The sequence below is a fragment of the Coptis chinensis genome, chromosome 2, assembly GCF_015680905.1.
Source record: "Coptis chinensis isolate HL-2020 chromosome 2, ASM1568090v1, whole genome shotgun sequence".
NCBI lineage: Eukaryota > Viridiplantae > Streptophyta > Magnoliopsida > Ranunculales > Ranunculaceae > Coptis > Coptis chinensis.
In genome coordinates, this window is record NC_141457.1 from 8,271,874 (window position 1) to 8,291,680 (window position 19,807).

General features: G+C 36.6%; 3 protein-coding genes and 1 long non-coding RNA gene across 6 annotated transcripts; 2 read left to right on the top strand and 2 right to left on the bottom strand.

Annotated features, from left to right (window-relative positions):
• The first annotated feature begins 231 nt into the window (after positions 1-231).
• Positions 232-6,579, top strand: U1-70K (U1 small nuclear ribonucleoprotein-70K). Its single transcript, XM_086584655.1, has 11 exons — positions 232-504; positions 596-710; positions 816-895; positions 1,605-1,680; positions 1,785-1,849; positions 1,935-1,997; positions 4,063-4,144; positions 4,227-4,389; positions 5,351-5,428; positions 5,572-6,229; positions 6,314-6,579. The coding sequence occupies exons 1-10, from the start codon at positions 397-399 to the stop codon at positions 6,227-6,229; spliced, it is 1,488 nt and encodes a 495-aa protein (XP_086440781.1). The 5' UTR covers positions 232-396; the 3' UTR covers positions 6,314-6,579.
• Positions 3,431-3,963, top strand: LOC147514690 (uncharacterized). Its single transcript, XR_015209257.1, has 3 exons — positions 3,431-3,568; positions 3,662-3,700; positions 3,821-3,963. It is a non-coding gene; the product is annotated as an uncharacterized LOC147514690 (long non-coding RNA).
• A 1,482-nt stretch (positions 6,580-8,061) lies between the features above and the next one.
• Positions 8,062-9,015, bottom strand: LOC147514691 (deoxyuridine 5'-triphosphate nucleotidohydrolase-like). The gene is made up of 3 exons (XM_086584688.1): positions 8,716-9,015; positions 8,536-8,627; positions 8,062-8,454 (listed from the first exon to the last, which is right to left on the bottom strand). Exons 1-3 carry the CDS (start codon positions 8,901-8,903, stop codon positions 8,210-8,212), a joined length of 525 nt encoding a protein of 174 aa, XP_086440814.1. The 5' UTR covers positions 8,904-9,015; the 3' UTR covers positions 8,062-8,209.
• A 709-nt stretch (positions 9,016-9,724) lies between these two features.
• LOC147514692 (F-box protein At3g59000-like) lies at positions 9,725-14,371 on the bottom strand. 3 transcript variants are annotated; one of them, XM_086584678.1, is made up of 5 exons: positions 12,759-12,893; positions 12,198-12,308; positions 11,950-12,101; positions 10,607-10,771; positions 9,725-10,090 (listed from the first exon to the last, which is right to left on the bottom strand). In XM_086584678.1, the coding sequence occupies exons 2-5, from the start codon at positions 12,214-12,216 to the stop codon at positions 9,806-9,808; spliced, it is 621 nt and encodes a 206-aa protein (XP_086440804.1). In that variant the 5' UTR covers positions 12,217-12,308; positions 12,759-12,893; the 3' UTR covers positions 9,725-9,805. The 3 variants fall into 3 exon arrangements, with proteins under 3 accessions (XP_086440804.1, XP_086440793.1, XP_086440798.1); XM_086584667.1 differs by adding an exon at positions 14,089-14,371 and having other exon boundaries at positions 11,950-13,093; XM_086584672.1 differs by lacking the exon at positions 12,759-12,893 and having other exon boundaries at positions 12,198-12,732.
• Between the last annotated feature and the right edge of the window lie 5,436 nt (positions 14,372-19,807).

Here is a 19,807-nt window from a genome sequence, read left to right on the forward strand (position 1 = left end):
TGTTTGAAAATAAGGAGAAGGGCAAAAGTGTCAAAAGTGAGGTTGAAAAGTCAAAATTGAAGAGTGGTTACTATTTGGGAACAGATTGACATTATGGGTTACTAATTGGGAAATTACCCATTGAATCCCTGCATCACTGGCCTACTGGGACGAGATATTTTCATTCTGTTGACATTCCAATATATATATATATATATATATATATATATATCGAGAACCGGAATTATCGGCATATAAGAGTGTATATAAATATAAAAATAACAAACCCTTTTTCTCCAAATCAGTCACCTCACCACCGCCTTTCAAAACAAAAAAAGAGATCCAAACGAAATTATGTATATATATGATCTTCAATAATTAGATCAACGACGAACGAATAATTTGGTGGAAAGAAAGATGAGTGATTACGGTAACAATAACGATGCTTTTATGCGAAACTCAAACGCTGCTGTTCAGGCTCGTGTTAAAGCTCAGAGTCGGGCTAATGTTCAGCAATTGAAACTGGTCTGCCATCCAATTTTTATATTTTATATACGTTGATTGATCCAAATATTATATTATGTCAAGTTTATTAACGGGATATATATGATTGCAGATTGGGCAAAGTCATCCAACGGGGCTTACTTCTAGTCTTTTGAAACTATTTGAACCTCGGGCTCCATTGGAATATAAAGCTCCTCCTGAGAAAAAGAAATGCCCACCTTATTCAGGTAGTAAGTTTTTTTTATTTATTTATTTATTTATTGTATTACACTATTGCGAGTAAATTGATAGGGAGTCTAAATATTTTTTTGCCCTTTGGGTATGTATTTTAGGTATGGCTCAATACGTGAGCAATTTTGCTGAACCGGGTACCGCTGAATATGATCCACCTGCGAAAAAGGCTGAAACTGCGGTGCGTTATTTACTGCATCAATTTTATTTTCTGTTTGTGCTTTATCCTTGTGTCTTTCCATATGTTATGCCTTAGTACTCTTCAAGTGGATAGGATGTCTTCTAGAAGTTGTAACCAGTGGGTTATCATCGTCTGGTAATGTCACCCAGCGCATTTACCATTCGGAGAAATAATTTACCCAAAGTGTATACCAATCAGAAAATAGTGTTACTCAAAGCATGGAGATGTTTACTAGCACATGATATTGTTCTTGATTGGCATCGCCCAAAGTCAATTCTTGTGATTATTGTTTTTTAATTGCAGGGTTATCAATTGTTTTGTGGCCCTAAATTGTTTTATCTGTTTTCATTGTTGTTTCTGTTATAATTAATCTGTATTTAGCTGTTATGCACCGTGAATTCTGAACCACGCGTGTTAATTCAACTTTGAAAATTGAATGATTTATCTTGGTAATAATTTCAAAAATAAAAACATTGGAAAATGACTGGCATGTGTTGGCTATCATGTTTAATCCATAAAAAAAATTGATAACGATCTCATTTGAGTTCTTAAGAGTTGGCCAGCCCTTGGATACCAATCCGTCTCTTTTTTTTTGTCCTGTTGTACACCCTTCTCCCTCCCTCCCCAACCCAACCCAACCCAACACAGATGTTGTTACTTTCCGTCATTGTTGCAGATCTGATTTTTGGATGTATTTTCTTATTTGCAGACTCAAAGGAGGGCTAGAGTTCACCAGTTGCGACTGGAAAGTGGTGCAAAAAAGGCTGCCGAGGAGCTTGAGAAATGTCAGTACCCAGCCCATGCTTTTAATTATAATTTCCTATTTGGTTTGATGTATATTAGACTAACTATTTACTAATTATTTGTTGTTGTTTATTTTTCTTTCTAGATGATCCGTCGAATGATCCAAATATATCAGGCGATCCGTACAAGACACTGTTTGTGGCAAGGCTTGTGAGTGATCTTAGAATATTTTATTCTTTAATTGTTTCAATGTGAATGTTCTTTTGATGACTGACAAAAGGATATTCTGTCACAGAGTTATGAGACAACTGAGAGCAAAATCAAAAGGGAGTTTGAACAATATGGGCCAATCAAGAAGGTAGGTACTTTAGGGCAAGCCAAAAGGCGCTCAGGTTATTGCCTTTTGACTTGTTCGGTAAGAAATTTTGATTGTTGTTTGTCTTTACCTCCTCAAGTTTTCAAAAGTCTTCAAAATCAAATGCCCTGCCCTTTTTATTTTATTTTTACTAAGTTACGTAGACATGGATACGTGTGTCCGTATCCATCATGGATACGAAGTGACTGACACGGTGAAATATAAAAAAATTGAGGTATATCACATACAATATGTGTCAGTGTGTGTCCAACACGGACACGTGGATATGTATCCAACACGGATTATTTTTAAAATATGGCGAGTCCATGTACCATATATTTTTTGATAGCTTCACAAAAGAAATCAGGAGTGTTAGACACCCAAGATGTTCATTTATACCTGACCATAGGTGTGTGAATTTTGATTACTGTCAAAATTTACACATTGAATAGGAAATCAACTGATGTCAGGAAATGGACCTTCAAATTATGTACAGCTCCTTACTCTTTTTTCACATGAAAGAGTACATATCTAAACAAATGAGTTTAATATCACCTTTTGCATGCTATCATTGGTGGTGAGACGTCAGATCTAATGTTTCTTGTGAGATTTATCTGAAGTAATGTTTTTTGTGGAACTGCTGTTTGTACCTAAATAAAATGTTTCCCCAGTCGTTTGTCAGGTCTACATGAGAGTGAAGCAAGTCATTTGAAGTCACTATCTGCCTATATCGTTTATTAGTTTATATCAGAATTAACATCTGACTACCCAAGATGTTTTACCTAAAAGACACCTAAGATCCAATCCATATATGGTGTCAGTGATTACTTGTTTTCGGGAGAAAATTGAAGGTAAACACATACTGGCCTCAACCTGGGAGTCTTGTGAGACTGATCTGTAGTGCGTGTGTGAAAAATTTGTGAGTTTGGATATCTCCTGTTAGTACATAGTTGGATTAATGCTTGCTTATGTCTGTAGTAATGACACAGCTTCATATATTAAAAGGTTCCTACAAATGAGTCGTATTGAACTATTGACCTTGTAATGTAAATTGAAAGCTAGTAAAGAGTGTATTTCAAACTTATACCTGGTCAGTAAGTTGCAATTGGCTTTTGTGAGGCTCTAAGAAAACTTGGCCGCAAGTTATAAATGCATGGTCCCCACTTTTCTAGCTCGTATGCCTACTGTGGAAGCGAGTCTTTTGAATAATCCTCCACAATCTGGTGAATTAATAGATACAGGCCACACCTGCAATTATATACGTGTTAGTTATTTGTGTCCTAATTTGACAGTCAGAGAATTAGTAGGGAGTTAGATATTCTCTTAGTTTTGTGATGATGGTATTTGGTTCTCTAATGGGCAAAATCCCTGGTAAGAGGGTGGTTATTCTGTTCCACATTTGGTATTTTCTCCTATATACCTTGATTTTCTGGCAATCCATTTCCAACATTCAGCTGCATTCGTCTTGGCAAAGCTGTAAATTCTAGTGAGCAGATTAGTAATGCACATAGACTGTTGGCCTTTATTTGTCAAGCCGTATGAAAGGAGAGCTTCAATTTCCTTATCCATGATAGGTAAAACAAGTCGGGAGTATCCTAATCCTTTCCTTTATTTGAATTTTGGGTTAATTCTATAGTTATACTAAAAAATTTGATTTTACTTCAAAGGTCATCCAATAATCTCACGGCCATTCAGAGGATATCTAGGTATTTCCTATGCCATTTTATGTAGTTTTCTTTTTGTTACGTTTGCCCTGGTAAGGGGATGGTAAATTTCTTCACAACCGGTTAAATGGCTTCAAACATTGGTTTTCCTGCGAACTCTAGCAATGGTGGTGATGCATCCAACTTGGACGAAGCTTTACACCTTAAAAGGTGAGCACGGCTAGTGAGGCATAGTGCCTGTCTGCCGTGCCATATAGGATTTTTGTAGTTTGAAAGCTTTATTAGGTTATAAAGTAGAAACAAAAGAAGTAGTTGGTATGAGGTGATTATTTTGTTCTATAGTCTGGATATCTCTGAAGAAGAGGTCTTGTTTTCTGACTTTTGATTGTTTTCGAGCATCACAGGTCCGTATGGTCACTGATAAATCGACAAATAAGCCAAGAGGATATGCTTTCATCGAGTACGCGCATACACGGGATATGAAATGTGTGTAAACAGTATGCTTTTAAACCTTCTGTGTTGTTTTCCTATCACTGACACTAATGGTTTTGATTTTTTTGTCATACAGCTGCATACAAACAAGGTGATGGAAGGAAGCTGAATGACAGAAGGGTTCTTGTGGATGTTGAACGTGGTAGAACAGTTCCAAATTGGAGGCCACGCAGACTGGGAGGTGGTCTTGGATCAACCAGAATTGGAGGTGATGAAGTCAACATGAAGTACTCTGGCAGGTAAATGGCTCTCTTCTGACCATGTCTTTTTAGTTTGCTTTGTGGACATCATAGCTTATTTTGGATGTAAGTTACATTGACACGGATAGGTGTGTCCTTATCCAACACGGATACAAAGTGTCTTAACACAGAGAAATATCAAAAGTTGAGGTATATCACATGTGTGTCCGATACGTATCCGACACGGACACTTTGATACGTATTGGCGTCTGACACGGATTATTTTCATAATGTAGCGTGTTCATGTAACATAGGTTTGGATCCTTTAACCTGCATAAATTTGTATATGTGCTACTGATCCAGAAACGAGCAAGAAAGAAACAACAAAAAAAAATTGGCAACAGAACTCCTAATTTATTTTTTCTGTGTTATACCATGTGATACAAAATTTTAGGCTCCTTTGATGATTTATGTTTTATTAGTATTTTGTAAGGAAGCAGGCAACTCATTTCTGCGCTGCATGCATGCCACCTCACAAAAACAACATATTTTGTCTTGCAAATTCCAACATTATCTTGATACTTCAAATCCTAAGACAAAAGGTGAAGTGGTATGTACGCAACTCTGCCTGCCTGCGTTCTTATTTTTTTATATGCCTTGTGCTCTTTCTGAGCTGCATGCATGCTACCTCACAAAAACAACATATTTTGTCTTGCAAATTCCAACATTTTCTTGATATTCCAAATCCTAAAACAAAAGGTGAGGTGGTTATGTACGTAATTCGCCTGCCTGCGTTCTTATCTGTTCCATTGTGCCCTTTTTTCTTTATTCCATTTATTCTCTATTACATTTATATTTATACTATTTGAGATTGATTAAGCTTTTATCCTCTTATCACATGTGGGGCATTGTAATCACACAGATCCAATATGTTGTTGGTTTTGCTTGCTGACATTCTGTAAACGTATCTATTTCTCAAATGTATCTTACTAAATTAATTGTTGTTTAATATATTTCTCAGAGAGCCACAGCAGTTGACTTCAGGTGGACCCTCTCATTCTGAAGAGCCAAGGTCTAGAGAGGAACGTCATGTTGACAGGTAAAAACGAGTCCTGTTATATATTTTCTCAGTGCAATTTTGCGAGATGTAAAAAGTTCTCAATGTACTTTTTTAGTATGATTGCTGCTTCATTTCTGTTCGGATGTATAATTTTCATATGAACATTTTTTTTCTGGGGACAGGGAGAAGTCTCGTGAAAGGGGTAGAGAGAGAGACCGTGAACGCGAGAAGTCTCGTGAACGCTCACATGACAGGACAAGGGATCGCGAGCCTAGGGATGAAAGACTCCATAGGGACCATGAGAGGACTAGGGACAGAGATAGGGATAAGGACGGGAGACGAGAACATGATCGACCACGTGATCGAGACCGAGGTCGTGATTCTGACCGTGGCAAAGACAAAGACCGCAGTCGTGACCGTGGCCGTGAACGTCTTCGAGACAGGGATAGGGATACTGATCGCGATCGTGGGCGTTCCCGTGATAAAGACACTGACTATGACCGTGTTGAGTCAAAACATGGAAGAGATAGACGCGGTGAGCGTGACAGGGAGCATGACAATATGGAACTTGATCATGGACATGGCTATGACCTTCCAGAGCCTGAACACGACCTGTATGAACCAAGAGGTGAGGGACAGTATTCCCATCTTGAGCCTCAGACTGATCACGAGCGTTATGATCATGATTCTGAACGCAAATATGATCGTTATGATGAGGAGGATGAGGAATACCGCTATGACCGTGATATTTCTGAGCCACGGGAAAGGGAAAAGATCCGTGATCAAGGATGGGACTATCGCCACTCTGAGAGATCTGTTTCACGTGAAATCGAACACTAGGTACGCATGCGAGCACTCTATATTGGTCAATTAGCTATAATATATTAGGGAAACAACTTCATTGTTATTCCTAGAAGCTTATAGATTGCAGGTTTTTTGGATGGAAAGAGTGGAGGTGTGCTTTTGCTTCATGGACCTGGAATGTGTGAAGACGGCTAAAAGCCTTTCTATGGATATTTATAATTTGAGAAGCTAGTTTTGCTGTAAACTTCATTGGTTCTTTTGGACCTTGTTTTAGTTTTCTCAAACTACATAGTTTGGATGTGTTATGCTCCTGCTTTGTATTTTACATAATATGATTTGTACCGAGCAAAAAAACATAATATGATCCTGTCTTATTGCGTGACTAATTTAGTCTTCTGTGCAAATAGTTGAGTGTGGCCTCTCTGTAATTCGTTTATTTCTTTGAGCGGTAGAAGCAGTGGCATTGAAGTTTGACCACAGCATGTGTCCGGAATAGAAAAGTGGAAATTGAAGAGTTGGTGTGTGCCAACCCAGCATTTGGCATCATTACCATTTACCATTTTGTGTTATTCTTTACGTCATTATAAAATATAGGGTTAACTAGTATTACCCCCCACTAGATGAGCCAATTAGAATTCGCCCCCCCACTAGATGGGAAATTAGAGTCTCCTCCTAAATACATCAAAGTGGGTTGACCGAAATTTTTTTTGTGTGTATTTAGGGGGGAGGCTCTAATTTCCCATCTAGAAAATTCATTGGGTACACAATTTCCACAAATATAAGTGTGATTGATTAACTGTTGAAATTATGAGTGTTAAAACACATTAACTGTGTTTTCCGCAACAGTCCGCTGGACGATGTCATTATAATCAAGCTTTAAAAAAAAATTAATTGCACAAGTGATATTACTCATTTGGAAATTGAAGAGTTGGTGTGTGCCAACCCAGCATTTGGCATCATTACCATTTACCATTTTGTGTTATTCTTTACGTCATTATAAAATATAGGGTTAACTAGTATTACCCCCCACTAGATGAGCCAATTAGAATTCGCCCCCCCACTAGATGGGAAATTAGAGTCTCCTCCTAAATACACAAAAATAAAATCAAAGTGGGTTGACCGAAATTTTTTTTGTGTGTATTTAGGGGGGAGGCTCTAATTTCCCATCTAGAAAATTCATTGGGTACACAATTTCCACAAATATAAGTGTGATTGATTAACTGTTGAAATTATGAGTGTTAAAACACATTAACTGTGTTTTCCGCAACAGTCCGCTGGACGATGTCATTATAATCAAGCTTTAAAAAAAAATTAATTGCACAAGTGATATTACTCATTTGGAAATTGAAGAGTTGGTGTGTGCCAACCCAGCATTTGGCATCATTACCATTTACCATTTTGTGTTATTCTTTACGTCATTATAAAATATAGGGTTAACTAGTATTACCCCCCACTAGATGAGCCAATTAGAATCCCCCCCCACTAGATGGGAAATTAGAGTCTCCTCCTAAATACACAAAAATAAAATCATAGTGGATTGACCGAAAATTTTTTTGTGTATTTAGGGGGGAGGCTCTAATTTCCCATCTAGAAAATTCATTGGGTACACAATTTCCACAAATATAAGTGTGATTGATTAACTGTTGAAATTATGAGTGTTAAAACACATTAGCTGATTATAATCAAACTTTAAAAAAAAATTAATTGCACAAGTGATATTACTCATTTGTTTGGATCAATTATTACATCATGATGAATTATCCAATATTTGATCATGCAAAAAAAATTGGCATAACTAAAGGTTAGTGTAATGTGGTTCGAGAGCATGAAAGATCTAAAATTGATCTTACGATGCAAGTTCCAAAAAAAGAGTCAAATAAAACATATACCGTATGAAAGTCTTAATCACCACTTAAAACATCTTTCCCATAAACCTAATAAAACCATTTCCAGAAGACAGATTACATGAAACCTAAACCTCCTAAACAGTAGAAACCACATATTAACCAGAAACGTCTAAACACCAGTTGAACCAAACCCTCCTACACCTCTAACAGTGGAATCCAAATCCTCAACCTCAAAAACTTCAGGAGTCACAATTTTCTCCAAAATCATCTGAGCAATTCTATCACCAGTCTTAACTTCAAAATCAACATCAGAATGATTAAACAATATCACACCCACTGGTCCTCTATAATCAGCATCGATCACACCAGCACCCACATTTATTGAATGCTTCCACGCCAAACCCGATCGCGGCGCTACAAGACCCAACAAAAAAACCCATCTCAGTAAACCAAATCAATCAACAATAACAATAAGTATATAAAACAAATGATTACCAATACGAGCATAGGTTCCTTCAGGTATCGCGATGCTTAAATCAGTTGGTACTAAAGCTTTTCCTCTTGCTGGAACTTTAGTCTCTACAGCACTGAATCAAACACATAAAAGGGGCAAGGCAAATCAAATTTATATAGAGAATGCAACAACATAGAGTAAATGGGTGTTGTTATATTTACCTTGAAAGATCATAACCAGCAGAAAGAGATGAACCTCTAGAGGGCAAAATGGCATTTTCTGAAAGTTTTTTAACTTTCAAGAAAGGGACAAATACATGAGAACTTCCTCCATTTTGTTGATTGAGTTTTTGAATCTTGGGTGATGGTTCTTGGATTTCAAGGCTGTTGTTGTTGTTTTCTTGAACCATTTTGAGTGATGGAAGAAGATTTGTGAAGTGGATAAAAAGGGAGAGTAGTTGGGTTTAATAGCAAAAAATCTGGACATGAATTTTTCAGTTGTTTTGGCGCCTTTAATTCCCGCCATAACCTTAGAGTCTTTTTTCATGCACATGGACCAACTTCAAGTGCAATTGTAACCCAAGTAACTAAGCCCACGTTTCTCAGCAAAACCACCCATTGTCTATGCTCAGTATGCTGTCAAGCAGCGAGTTATCACAGACAACATACCTTTTAAAGTGTCACTACATATTGGGTATATCACATATATGAAATATGACCACATTGGAGTATACTAAAGTTCCTAGGAATAGTTAGCTATTACTAAGTGAGGGAAGAAGGAAATAGTTAATTTGAATTTTGAAGTAGTTTTCATTATGGACATTTGTAAGTTCAGGTATATGGATGAGTCCTTCCATACGTGAAAGCTAAGTAAGTGTGACGTATGACCTGTCCAAATTATTGTACTCCCCACCATGGTTGGAGATGTTTATTTCTTAAGAATAAAGAAACTGCATTTTAGCCTTCCCATACTGTACCAGCTAAAGTTCCCAAAAAAAGAGTTTCAATAAGCATAAAAGCCAGTGGGATTATGACCACCACTTAATTACTCGGGCTCTCTGACTGATTTGGTTGAGAAAGATCCGAGTGAGTGTAACTTCCCTCTGTTTGAACAAATCCACCCTTTTGCAGTTGATCCTTAAGCACATCCTCGGATCCTTAGTAGTAATATCAAACAAATCTTAGATCAAACAATTGATCGAGCTCTTTTACGGAATGAAATGGAGAAATCTTAGATCAAACAACAAATGCATATATACATTTCCTTTTAAAAAAGTACATTCAGTATACAAGAAACAAGTTAAAGAAAACATCATTTGCATAAATGTATTGTGACATCGGAAGAAGCTCGAGGTAGTGATAAGACTTCTTTAGGAATATCCAGCTCTCTCCTCTTGGGACGAGTCCGTACCTTAGAAGTGAAAATGCTCACCTTCTTCAATGTCACAGCCTTCTCCGACAAAATATTCAGGTACTGAAGTTCAGCGGCAGATCCAGTGACGTAATGAAACTCAACAAGTTTCAGGTGATACAGCTTGAACTTCAATGAACACTCGACTCCTCCATCTTCTGCTAAGTTGCTTGAACTTACTTCTGTCTAAACAATGACCAAGAAGAACAATGAAATCAAACCAAGCTTGCAAAGTGAAAACTTTAAAATATCTAAAACAGTCTAACAGATACATATGAAACAAAAAAAGATATCAAGGCCTTATTATCTAAATGAACATGTTTGGTGCCTTCACTCATGGTTCTACACAGGAATTAATTTTCGAATGAAGAGAGAGAGAGAGAGGTACATGAAAATGCGTTATTCAGGTCTTATGTTAATGATTTAGATATATTAACAGTATTTTCCTCTCACAAAGAGGCCTTCGATGTTTCGACGGACATAACGAAGGAGAAAGGTTTGGGGATTGGGACAGACAATATGCTTACAAAGATTAAACTGAATCTATCTATTTTTTTATTTTTACTTCGTTCATGTGTATTGTGTACTTAGAAGTTTGAACAATGTCACGACTCAAAGAGGATGCACACTGTGAATGCCAATTCCTTACTTTTGAAGCAAAAATAAATAATAACAAAAAAAATGCAGTAACACTGCTATTACCGGATCCACGTCAAGGTCAAGGCCTTCAATGTTTGGAGAGTTCAGGAGTAAGAACGCAATAGCTCGGAAGCTACCTCTTGAAAGCCAAGTTTCCACATGCAAGTATCTCAATTTACTGAAAGGAGTTGGCCAATTCTCTAGTTCAGTCGGGAGCTCTGAGATAGCCTAGTAAGAATAAAAGCAGAATCTGTTAAGTTGATGCACTGAAACACAACTTAAATATAGATCTAAGGCTTTAAGCACTTTTCTTCGCAAATGCATCAAGAACATTTCTGGTGGTCACGGTGCATGTCGTAAGAATTGTCGAAAGAACAAATTGGGACTCAAACTGGGAAACCCAAATACAAATTGGAATAACATAGCCAAATTACATAAGCAAAAAAATTGGAGGAACAGAGCCAGAATAGCAGATCGATCCCTTTTCCGTATCTTTGGCTCTAGAGCCACACCACTAGACAAACACTATACATGGAAGCAAAACAAAATAATGAATGCACTGTATGAAATGTCCAAAATTTGGAATGCAGTTCTAACAAATTGGTGACTTTGAATTCCATTTTTGTGAAATCTCTCCTTAGTCATTTCAAACAATACAAAAATTCTTATTGCATTACCTCTTGAAACTTTCAGTTAAACAAAAACAACTATGAAGCAGAATCTGATTCTCCTATCCATGTGTTGATTGTGGATAACCAAAACGGTTAAAATGGTCTTGGCTGCTTTAAGATCCTTTTATGTGTTTGTCGAGGCTCTAACACACATGTGGTAGAAATAGCCACATGATCCATATGTGGGGTGAAAGAGGGAGGGGTTAGGATATAGATCAGTGCTAAACAATAATGCCTTAACTTCAAATATTGGGGAAGCTAAATGAATCCTGATCCTCTACTCAAATCTTTTTAAGTTTCTCTTAATATAGTCTAACCAACTCATACAACCTTTTGCCATTTAAAATCCTTAGAAAGTGTGTTGTTGGTCTATGTTGTGCACCATATCACAAATGCAGTAATATATTTTGACATCTTCGAGATTGTGAAAATTGTCACAGTATTCACCAGTGTCAATACGGCGTTTTGCCAGTGTCCTATATAGTGTAGGTAGCTCAACAACTGCCGGCATTTCAATTGTCAAGATTAAGTTAGATATCAACCGAAACAACATTCTGTACCATCCCATGAACAACCAAAATGTTGCCCAAGAGTCGAGGATCCAATATATTACCTTCAAACATTAACTACCAAGAGCATAACGACAATGATAAACCAAAAGGAAACAAAACAGTTCTCTGTTGAAGACAATGTGAGACTGATGAAGTAGAGAGAAAGGAAGAATTTACAAAATACCTGGAGAAAAGGAGCTGATACCGTTAGAGAATTGATGTTATAAAGTCCGTTGAGACATTTAATCATATGATAACCATCTCCATCTACTATTTGCGGTATAAGACAACTTTGATTGCTACGATATGTTACATCCATCTGAAGTTTAGCAATTTCTAAAGCAAAAAGATTCCCAAGAGAACAATCAGTGAACATGAAATCACACAACAAAAATTTAATTAGATTTGGAGCAGATACCACAAGAAGGAAACCTTCAGTGGCGGAACACATTTCAATTTCCAAGTTCTTGAGTTGAAGAGAAGATATGTTCAGACTTTTGAACTGAGATCCGACTAATATCAAGGTCTCCAAAGCTGGACGACCTAAAAAGAGCTTGTCCAAAAAATTAACACTCGAAGAAAAGTTAAGTGTTTTAAGATGCAAAGTTCTAAGAACAGGTAAACTTATATGATTAGGCAATGTAGCTGTCATTTGACATGAATCATCTAGGCCCAGAAACAAATTCAAACTCGTCAACAACTTAGATGCGAACAGGCAATCAGGAAACACAAAGACCTCAGACACTGGACAAAATTGGAGATTGAGTTCTTGAACATTTCTACAAACTACAACGCAAATCCATGTGACTTGAATTGCAGTAGTCATTATCCCAAATTAAATGGAAAGTTTGGATTGCAGAGTTATCGCGGAGAAACAAAACTCGGTGTACGAAATCAATAAATCTTTGTAAGGATAATCTATACTAACATACTTTAGACAATCAAGAAATGTGTCTATTGAAACTAAGGAAAGGGAAAGAAACCAAAAGATACCTCCATTTTCGAGATAACATACTGGTATAGATTACGTATTTCATGTCGAGGAAAGAAAATATGTGATGTATAATGTGTTCTGGTAGGTGGCTCAGTTTATCTGCTTTCTCTTTCCTTCTCACCACCATTATCAGTAGAGGAAGAACAAAGCATTTTCCTTGCTTCCATGGTATGCTTTGGTGCTGAATCCACTTCGTCTATTTTACTTCTCGCTTAGCCATGTTTAGCCAACAGATGAATTTGTATTACATACTGAACATTGTCTAGGCGATCCAAGTTTGCAAATGTGTTACTTAAACACGATTTAACTGAAACGTGATTGTTGGTCGATTGTTCTGCCACAGGTTTAGCATGTCCAAGAGTTTAGTTGACACAATAATTTGTTACATACTTCAACAAAAATACTAAGTGAAATACAAAATAATGCAACATTAATTCTAAAGAAGCGTCATCTTACATTCTTAATATAAACCAGACTCAGAGATGAAAATAACATAATCCAAAAAACTCGCATCATTGAGTTTTGATAAGTTCTCTCACCAAAACAAAAACTGAATCTATATGAGAAATAAACATACATGTAATGTGCATATTATGGAATAAGGGACCAAACTATTACCATCATCCCACCTAGAACATATTCAAGTATTATGACAATAGCCTAGATTATGAAACTCAACCAAATATGAAACCGGCACAATTATAACATCAAATAGAAGCACAGAACATTGTTATGTTATTCGACAATATGCTTGGCGAGTGTTGCTCCCCACTCAACTCTGCTACTATCCCCAAAATTTGAATTGCATAAAATTTTATTGTCCTCTCTCATACCGGCATATCGTCCTAAACGTGCGGTTTACTTGTCTACTCCGCTGGGACAAGAATATAGAATTCTATCTGTGTGATACCCCTGGCTGTAGCACGAGGAGGGGTATGATGGAAAGGTGCCTAGCCCAGTGGGTGCACCATGGTGTAGTCCCACTTCGCTTAGGGCAGCTGTCTAAGATTCGGGTTGTCCGCCAAATCCGCCGTTAAGCGTGCTCTGGCGGGAGTAATTCCGAGTGGCTAAGTGGGCAATATTTGCGTGACAGAATGGGGTGGTCGTTGCAGTCTGTGAGCACTTGCATCTCCCAACTGAATTGGTATCCCAGGCACAGTGTTTCTACGCTAGAGTATGGGACTAATTGCGTTGCCACCAACTCTAGTGTGTGAACTGAACTGATCCCCATATTGACATCTTACGGCAGTTATAGTTAAGCAGTATGGGAAGGACAAAGATATTTGATCTAGATTAATCTAAGAACAACTTATTGAAAGAGATTATTACCTGAGATGGTTTTTCTTGTCGTAGGTTTCAAGCCAATGCAAATGTGCCAGTGCGGCACAAGAAATGATTAAATGAATTGCAAGATTAATGGGCTTAAAGTTAGCTAGTCACTGGGCCTCCACCAAATGCTAAAACCCACAGTCTGTTGCTCGTAGTTGAAGACATGGCATAATCAGGTTAAAATGCAGAAGTGCAAAGACAACTAGCCGGAACAACAGAAGGCTACATTTTCTAATTGCATTTGTTTTCTTCCATATGTAGGGAACATGAAATAATGGAGCTGAACATGCTGCACGAGATTGTTGAGAAGCAATTAAAAAGCAAGAAGTAACCATGAAGTTTCCCTTGCTGCAAGTGGGAAAGTTTGTATGACCACAAAACATCTTCACATGATGCATATGGACATTTATGTTAATTGATAAGAATCCAAAGAACATTAAAAACCCATTTTAGCTATAAAAAATGTGTGTAAGCAATAGACCAATAAAAGATAAACTTGATCCATGAACTGAGAAAAGCGTCTCAAAACATAACGCGCAGTAGCACATAGCCACATACTGAGATACTGTACATGAGTTGCACTCGCGGGACGCCATTCAGCTTTTATTGCTTTTGTCACAGACTGCACCAAATGAATGGACCTATGTAAACGTACACGCCATGCAGCTCTCGTTTTGAATTTTGAATCGTGCAGTGAAAAACATATAAAGGTTATGGAAATGCTGACAGACGATATTTACGAAACTGCCACCAACGACAGAAATAGAATTCACTATTGCTCGTCACCCCATATTTGTTATACTGTTTAGATGGATACGCCAAAGTACACTATGAGGCTAAAACGTGCAATAAATTTTAATCAAAGGGCACAGAAAACTTGGGACTGCGTACGAGACTGCAAGCACCTGGCATGTAGGCCCGCTAAGCCGCTAACGGAACACGTGATGCTAATTGCCAGAAACTGAGAGAGATATGAGGAAGAAGGAAGTCAAGGAACGAAGCTTATTAGCTCTTTTGGTTAGAATTATCTACTAGCTCTTTCCGAGCACTCTGCCATATGTCGATCACTCATTCGCAATCTAATTATGTACATCGGTATTTTTAGTAACTGCGCATAGTGGAAATCCATTTTAGATGAGAAAGGCCATATCCCCCTGCAGTTTTACCGATCGACAACATGAATTATAATTTAGTTTTTTTGTGGTTTAACTAACCATAAATTATCATCTCTATAAAATTTCAATTTGCTTTGTAACGTTTAATTATGTCAAGAGTATGGGTGCCAACGGGTCGATTTTTAGCAGTTACGGTTTGGGTTTTACTATTTGGAGTTCTATTGGTTTCGGTCCTCAACGGTTTTAACATGAGAATTATATAACCCAATCCAAAACCATCAAAACCCACGGTTTTTTTATCAGTTTCGGTTCTAATTCAGGTCTTTATTATTTATTATGATTATTAAACAATTTCAATCATATCATTTAAACACTAAAACTTGTTTTTATTTTATTTTTCTATTCCTACATGATAATATTTTATGTATAATTAGTGATGTATTAACAATCATATTTACATCAATCTATGAACATATATCAATCATACACGTTAAAACATTTACCATTCATATGATAATTCCAAACTTTGATATAGAAATTAAAATAATCAAATATCTAACCTCAAAATTTTGATTTTTTTTTATTTGCATACACATATATTTGTTTCCTTGTATTAACTCGATCGTGTAAACGTGCAATCACATATATTTGTTACTTTGATATATTTTACGTGCATACATATATATTTGTACACGTGTATTAACTCACATTTTAAACGAACATGCGAGTACATGCGTCTTACAATTACATCTCATCACTAATTTTTAACATGAGCAGTTGAACACTACATATTGGTTTATAATAAGTGTGTGTAATACAATATATCAAGCATGTGTATTCTATTTAAATATGCACGTGCATAAGTTAATAAATATAAAATATATTAGTTAATTCATAATATACACATTGACATTATTATTAACATCTATGATACACTTGTTTAACGTATTGTTATAAAATATACATTTAACAATACACATTCACTATTATGTTATATATCTTTAATAGACTTTTACACGTAAAAAATATATTTTATATTATAATGTATGAGTTTGATTATCTTAAATGTAATAATACTAAATTTTATATATGGAAATCATAATAATCGGTTCCGGTTTCGGTTCGGGTACCCACGGGTTTTTTACTATTCGGTTATGCAGTTTCAGTTTTTTATCGGTTCGGTTTTTAATGACCCATTTTAAATAAGTCTAACTTTTTAAGACCCAAATCCGGAACATTTGGTTTCGGTTCCGGGTAATCGGGTACCCATTGCACCCCTAGTCAAGAGATGATTGCAAGATTAAAAAAATTGAGCTGTTAATAATTAAAAAATTCAAAATTGACAACAATTTTTTTACTAGCTAGATTAGAGATTTCCAAATGAGATGAATTTTTGTATAGGATTTATATATGATTAGAATATTATATTCACAAATTATTAGCACTCAGCTCATCTTGTAGAGTTGTAGGGGTGTGTGGTATAAAATATTGTAAACATAATCTACTCATATCACCGATTAACCGATACATCGCACATTGCTCTGAAGCCCCTCTTAGAGCGGCAACACAAAGGGTGAGCAGATTTATTGGACATAAATTTTCAACTTTGTTAAGAAAAATAAAGATGCCAATGGTATGAGATATGTGGCCTCTCTTTTTCCTTTTCTTTTTTATGATGAAAATACGGGCCTAAAGTTTTTTTTTTTTTGAAAAAGTTGCGGGGTTGAGGCAGACCCCTACCTATTGATTAAACTTCAAAAAGTTGCATACCTCCCTAATTAAGAGTATGATCATTAGAGGGAGAATCTCCACTACAATAATACTGGGCTCTAAGCCTGATGGCCTGAAATTGTGTAATCCCTCAAATGCTACAGTGGCCAACTTGAAGTCTTGAACTAGTCAATGAATATTTCAGTGACTGACTCATGAATCATCGTGTTCTAAGAGATTTCGTTGACGATACAAGAACATTTAGAACTCATGCCATTATCGGAAAAAAAAAAAAGTAGAACTCATGCCGAGATTTCCTTACGCTAGGACGACTCTTTCTAGTATCGCTTTGGGGAAAAAAAATAACATTCCAACCAACAGCAACAATTATTGTGTGTTGAAAAAAGTGTTGAATAACTCTTCATGTTGTTTGTGCAACAACTCGAGGGAGAATTCAAAGCATATGTTCTTTGAATGTGAATACAGTAAAACCATTTGGGAGGAAGTAAAATTAATTGCTACTAGGAGGTCAATCTGCTGCTTTGAGCTCAAATGAAGAATGGTGGTACCTTATAGGTAAATGTAGCACAAATTCTTTACAAGCAGAGATCACCAAAATCTACATCTGTGTGGATTGAGAGAAACCATAGAAGATTTCAAAACAAAAGGCAACCAGCTCAGGTGGTAAAACAGAGGCTCCTTCAAGATATGAAAGTGTATGTACAAAGTCAATTAGATGAAGTCAAGAATATATATAGTGATATAATTGTCACAGCCCGATTTTCTAAACAATTAAAATAATGAATATTTGAAATATAAATATCTCAAACATCACTATATTCAATTGTCTAAAAACCCAGGCTATGACGGGGGAATACAACACATGTCAAAACCTAAAACCCACATCACAACAGGATCAACTTAACCACAAATAAACTCCAAATTCCTCAACTATCACTTTATTAAAAACTTTCTTCCATCCCAATACAAACATAAACAAACTTTAAGAATAACAATTTCCAACATCGTATTCTCATGTCATATAAAAATGTAACCTACGTTATTACATTCTTCCAACAAAGAATCAGACCTAAAAGAAAACTAACGGACCGCTCCAGGCACGAATCCCAATCACACGCCGCGGTTCCACTGCCTTCCACCTATGTTCCCAAGAACACACCCACGTTGCCAAAACAAAGCAAACATGGGTCAGCAAAATGGAATTTGCTGGTATGAGTAGACTAACCACAGATAAACATTATCATACTTTAATTATCCAACCAACACTTTAACTCTATCATGACCTAATCATTCTCAGCTTAGAAGACAGGTAGTTCCGTCATCTCAACCGGCATAGTTCTTCCCAAGCAAAACTTATATTATCTTAACTCATTCAAATCACTCGTTTTAATATCTAAATCATTGCATTAAAACTTACCGATATCCACTGCTGTATAAGGGTAGGACCGCGTCCCTGCGTAAAAATATTATTAAGTCCTACCCTCCTGCAAAAGAAAGTTAGCAATTTTATATAATATGTGTAGATATCCTATAGGTATTCCAATGCAAGCCCAAATACACTCGCATAATCAAATCAATTTCTCTTATTAATTAATCAATTACTTTTCTTATACACATATTTCACAACCTATGTACCTTAAGTCATTCCGCCACATTCAAGGAATACCCAACCTTACATTCGTGACACTCAAGGAATACAACTAACATGAAGGCAAATACTTTAGTTCCTCTCTAGGGTAGTCCAAACAACTGGTCATTCATGGCACATTCAATGAATACGGGTCATTCATGGCACATTCAATGAATACCCATAGATAACGCTTAACGGTCATTTATGGCACATTCAATAAATGCCCACCTAACCTATGACATCAACAAATATAAAACTAAATTCCAAAACTTGCGTGAAGAGTTCTCAAAGAGGTGGTAAATTTGTTTACGATTATTGAACTTTATTTTATATATCATTTCAGGAGAACGAATGAGTATCTTGATAAGCGTATTTTTTGTTTACGCGTTATTAATTTCATGGATGTCTAAGTGTCATAACGTTGAATATCATAAAAAATCTTGCAAAATCACATAGTAGTTAATACACATACACACGCGTATATATAGAGGTCTTAGCCTAAAGTCAAGTATGCTAATAGCCCTAGACCTATCTTAATAGCCCAAACATAATCCGAGTTAAAAGTCAACTCTGGTCAACGGTCAAAGTCAACTCTGGTCAAAGTCAACACATCATTGTCAAAGTCAAACTGTCGTTTTCATGTTCGACCGGTTCAGGGTCATAGCTATGGTTCATGACTAAGGTCAAAGGTGTATGACTCATGGGCTCATGGTTAAGGCCATGGTTCGGACCCAACTGGCCAAACCCAAACCTTAGAACCCGGAAGTCTAAACATTTAAAGACCCAATTAGATCTATTTTAAGTCCAATGGACTGGCCCCAAACAATATTAGAAACTGGCCCAAAACACAAATGAGTTCGGCCCGAAAACAAACAAAGAAAAGTGTCCCAAAACTTAACTTAAACTGGTCCACAACTTAATATAAAACTAGTTCGAAACAAAGGATTAATCCGGCCCAATAACTAACTAGTGTTTAGGCCCAAAAACTGAAACTGAACTGGCCCACAGCAACTAATTAGTTTGGCCCAAATCCGGAATAGAACTCGGCCCACAACTAACACTAAACTGAAATTTCGGTCCAACTACCATTGAAATTTCGGCCAAGCCAATAAAACATTTCGGCCCAACAACTTAAAATAGAAATGGGCCCAACACAACTTAAAAATGAAATGGCCCAACCACTTAAACTAGCTAAGGCCCAAACCGAAACCAAAAGGCTTTGGCCCAGGCCCAAATCGGTGAA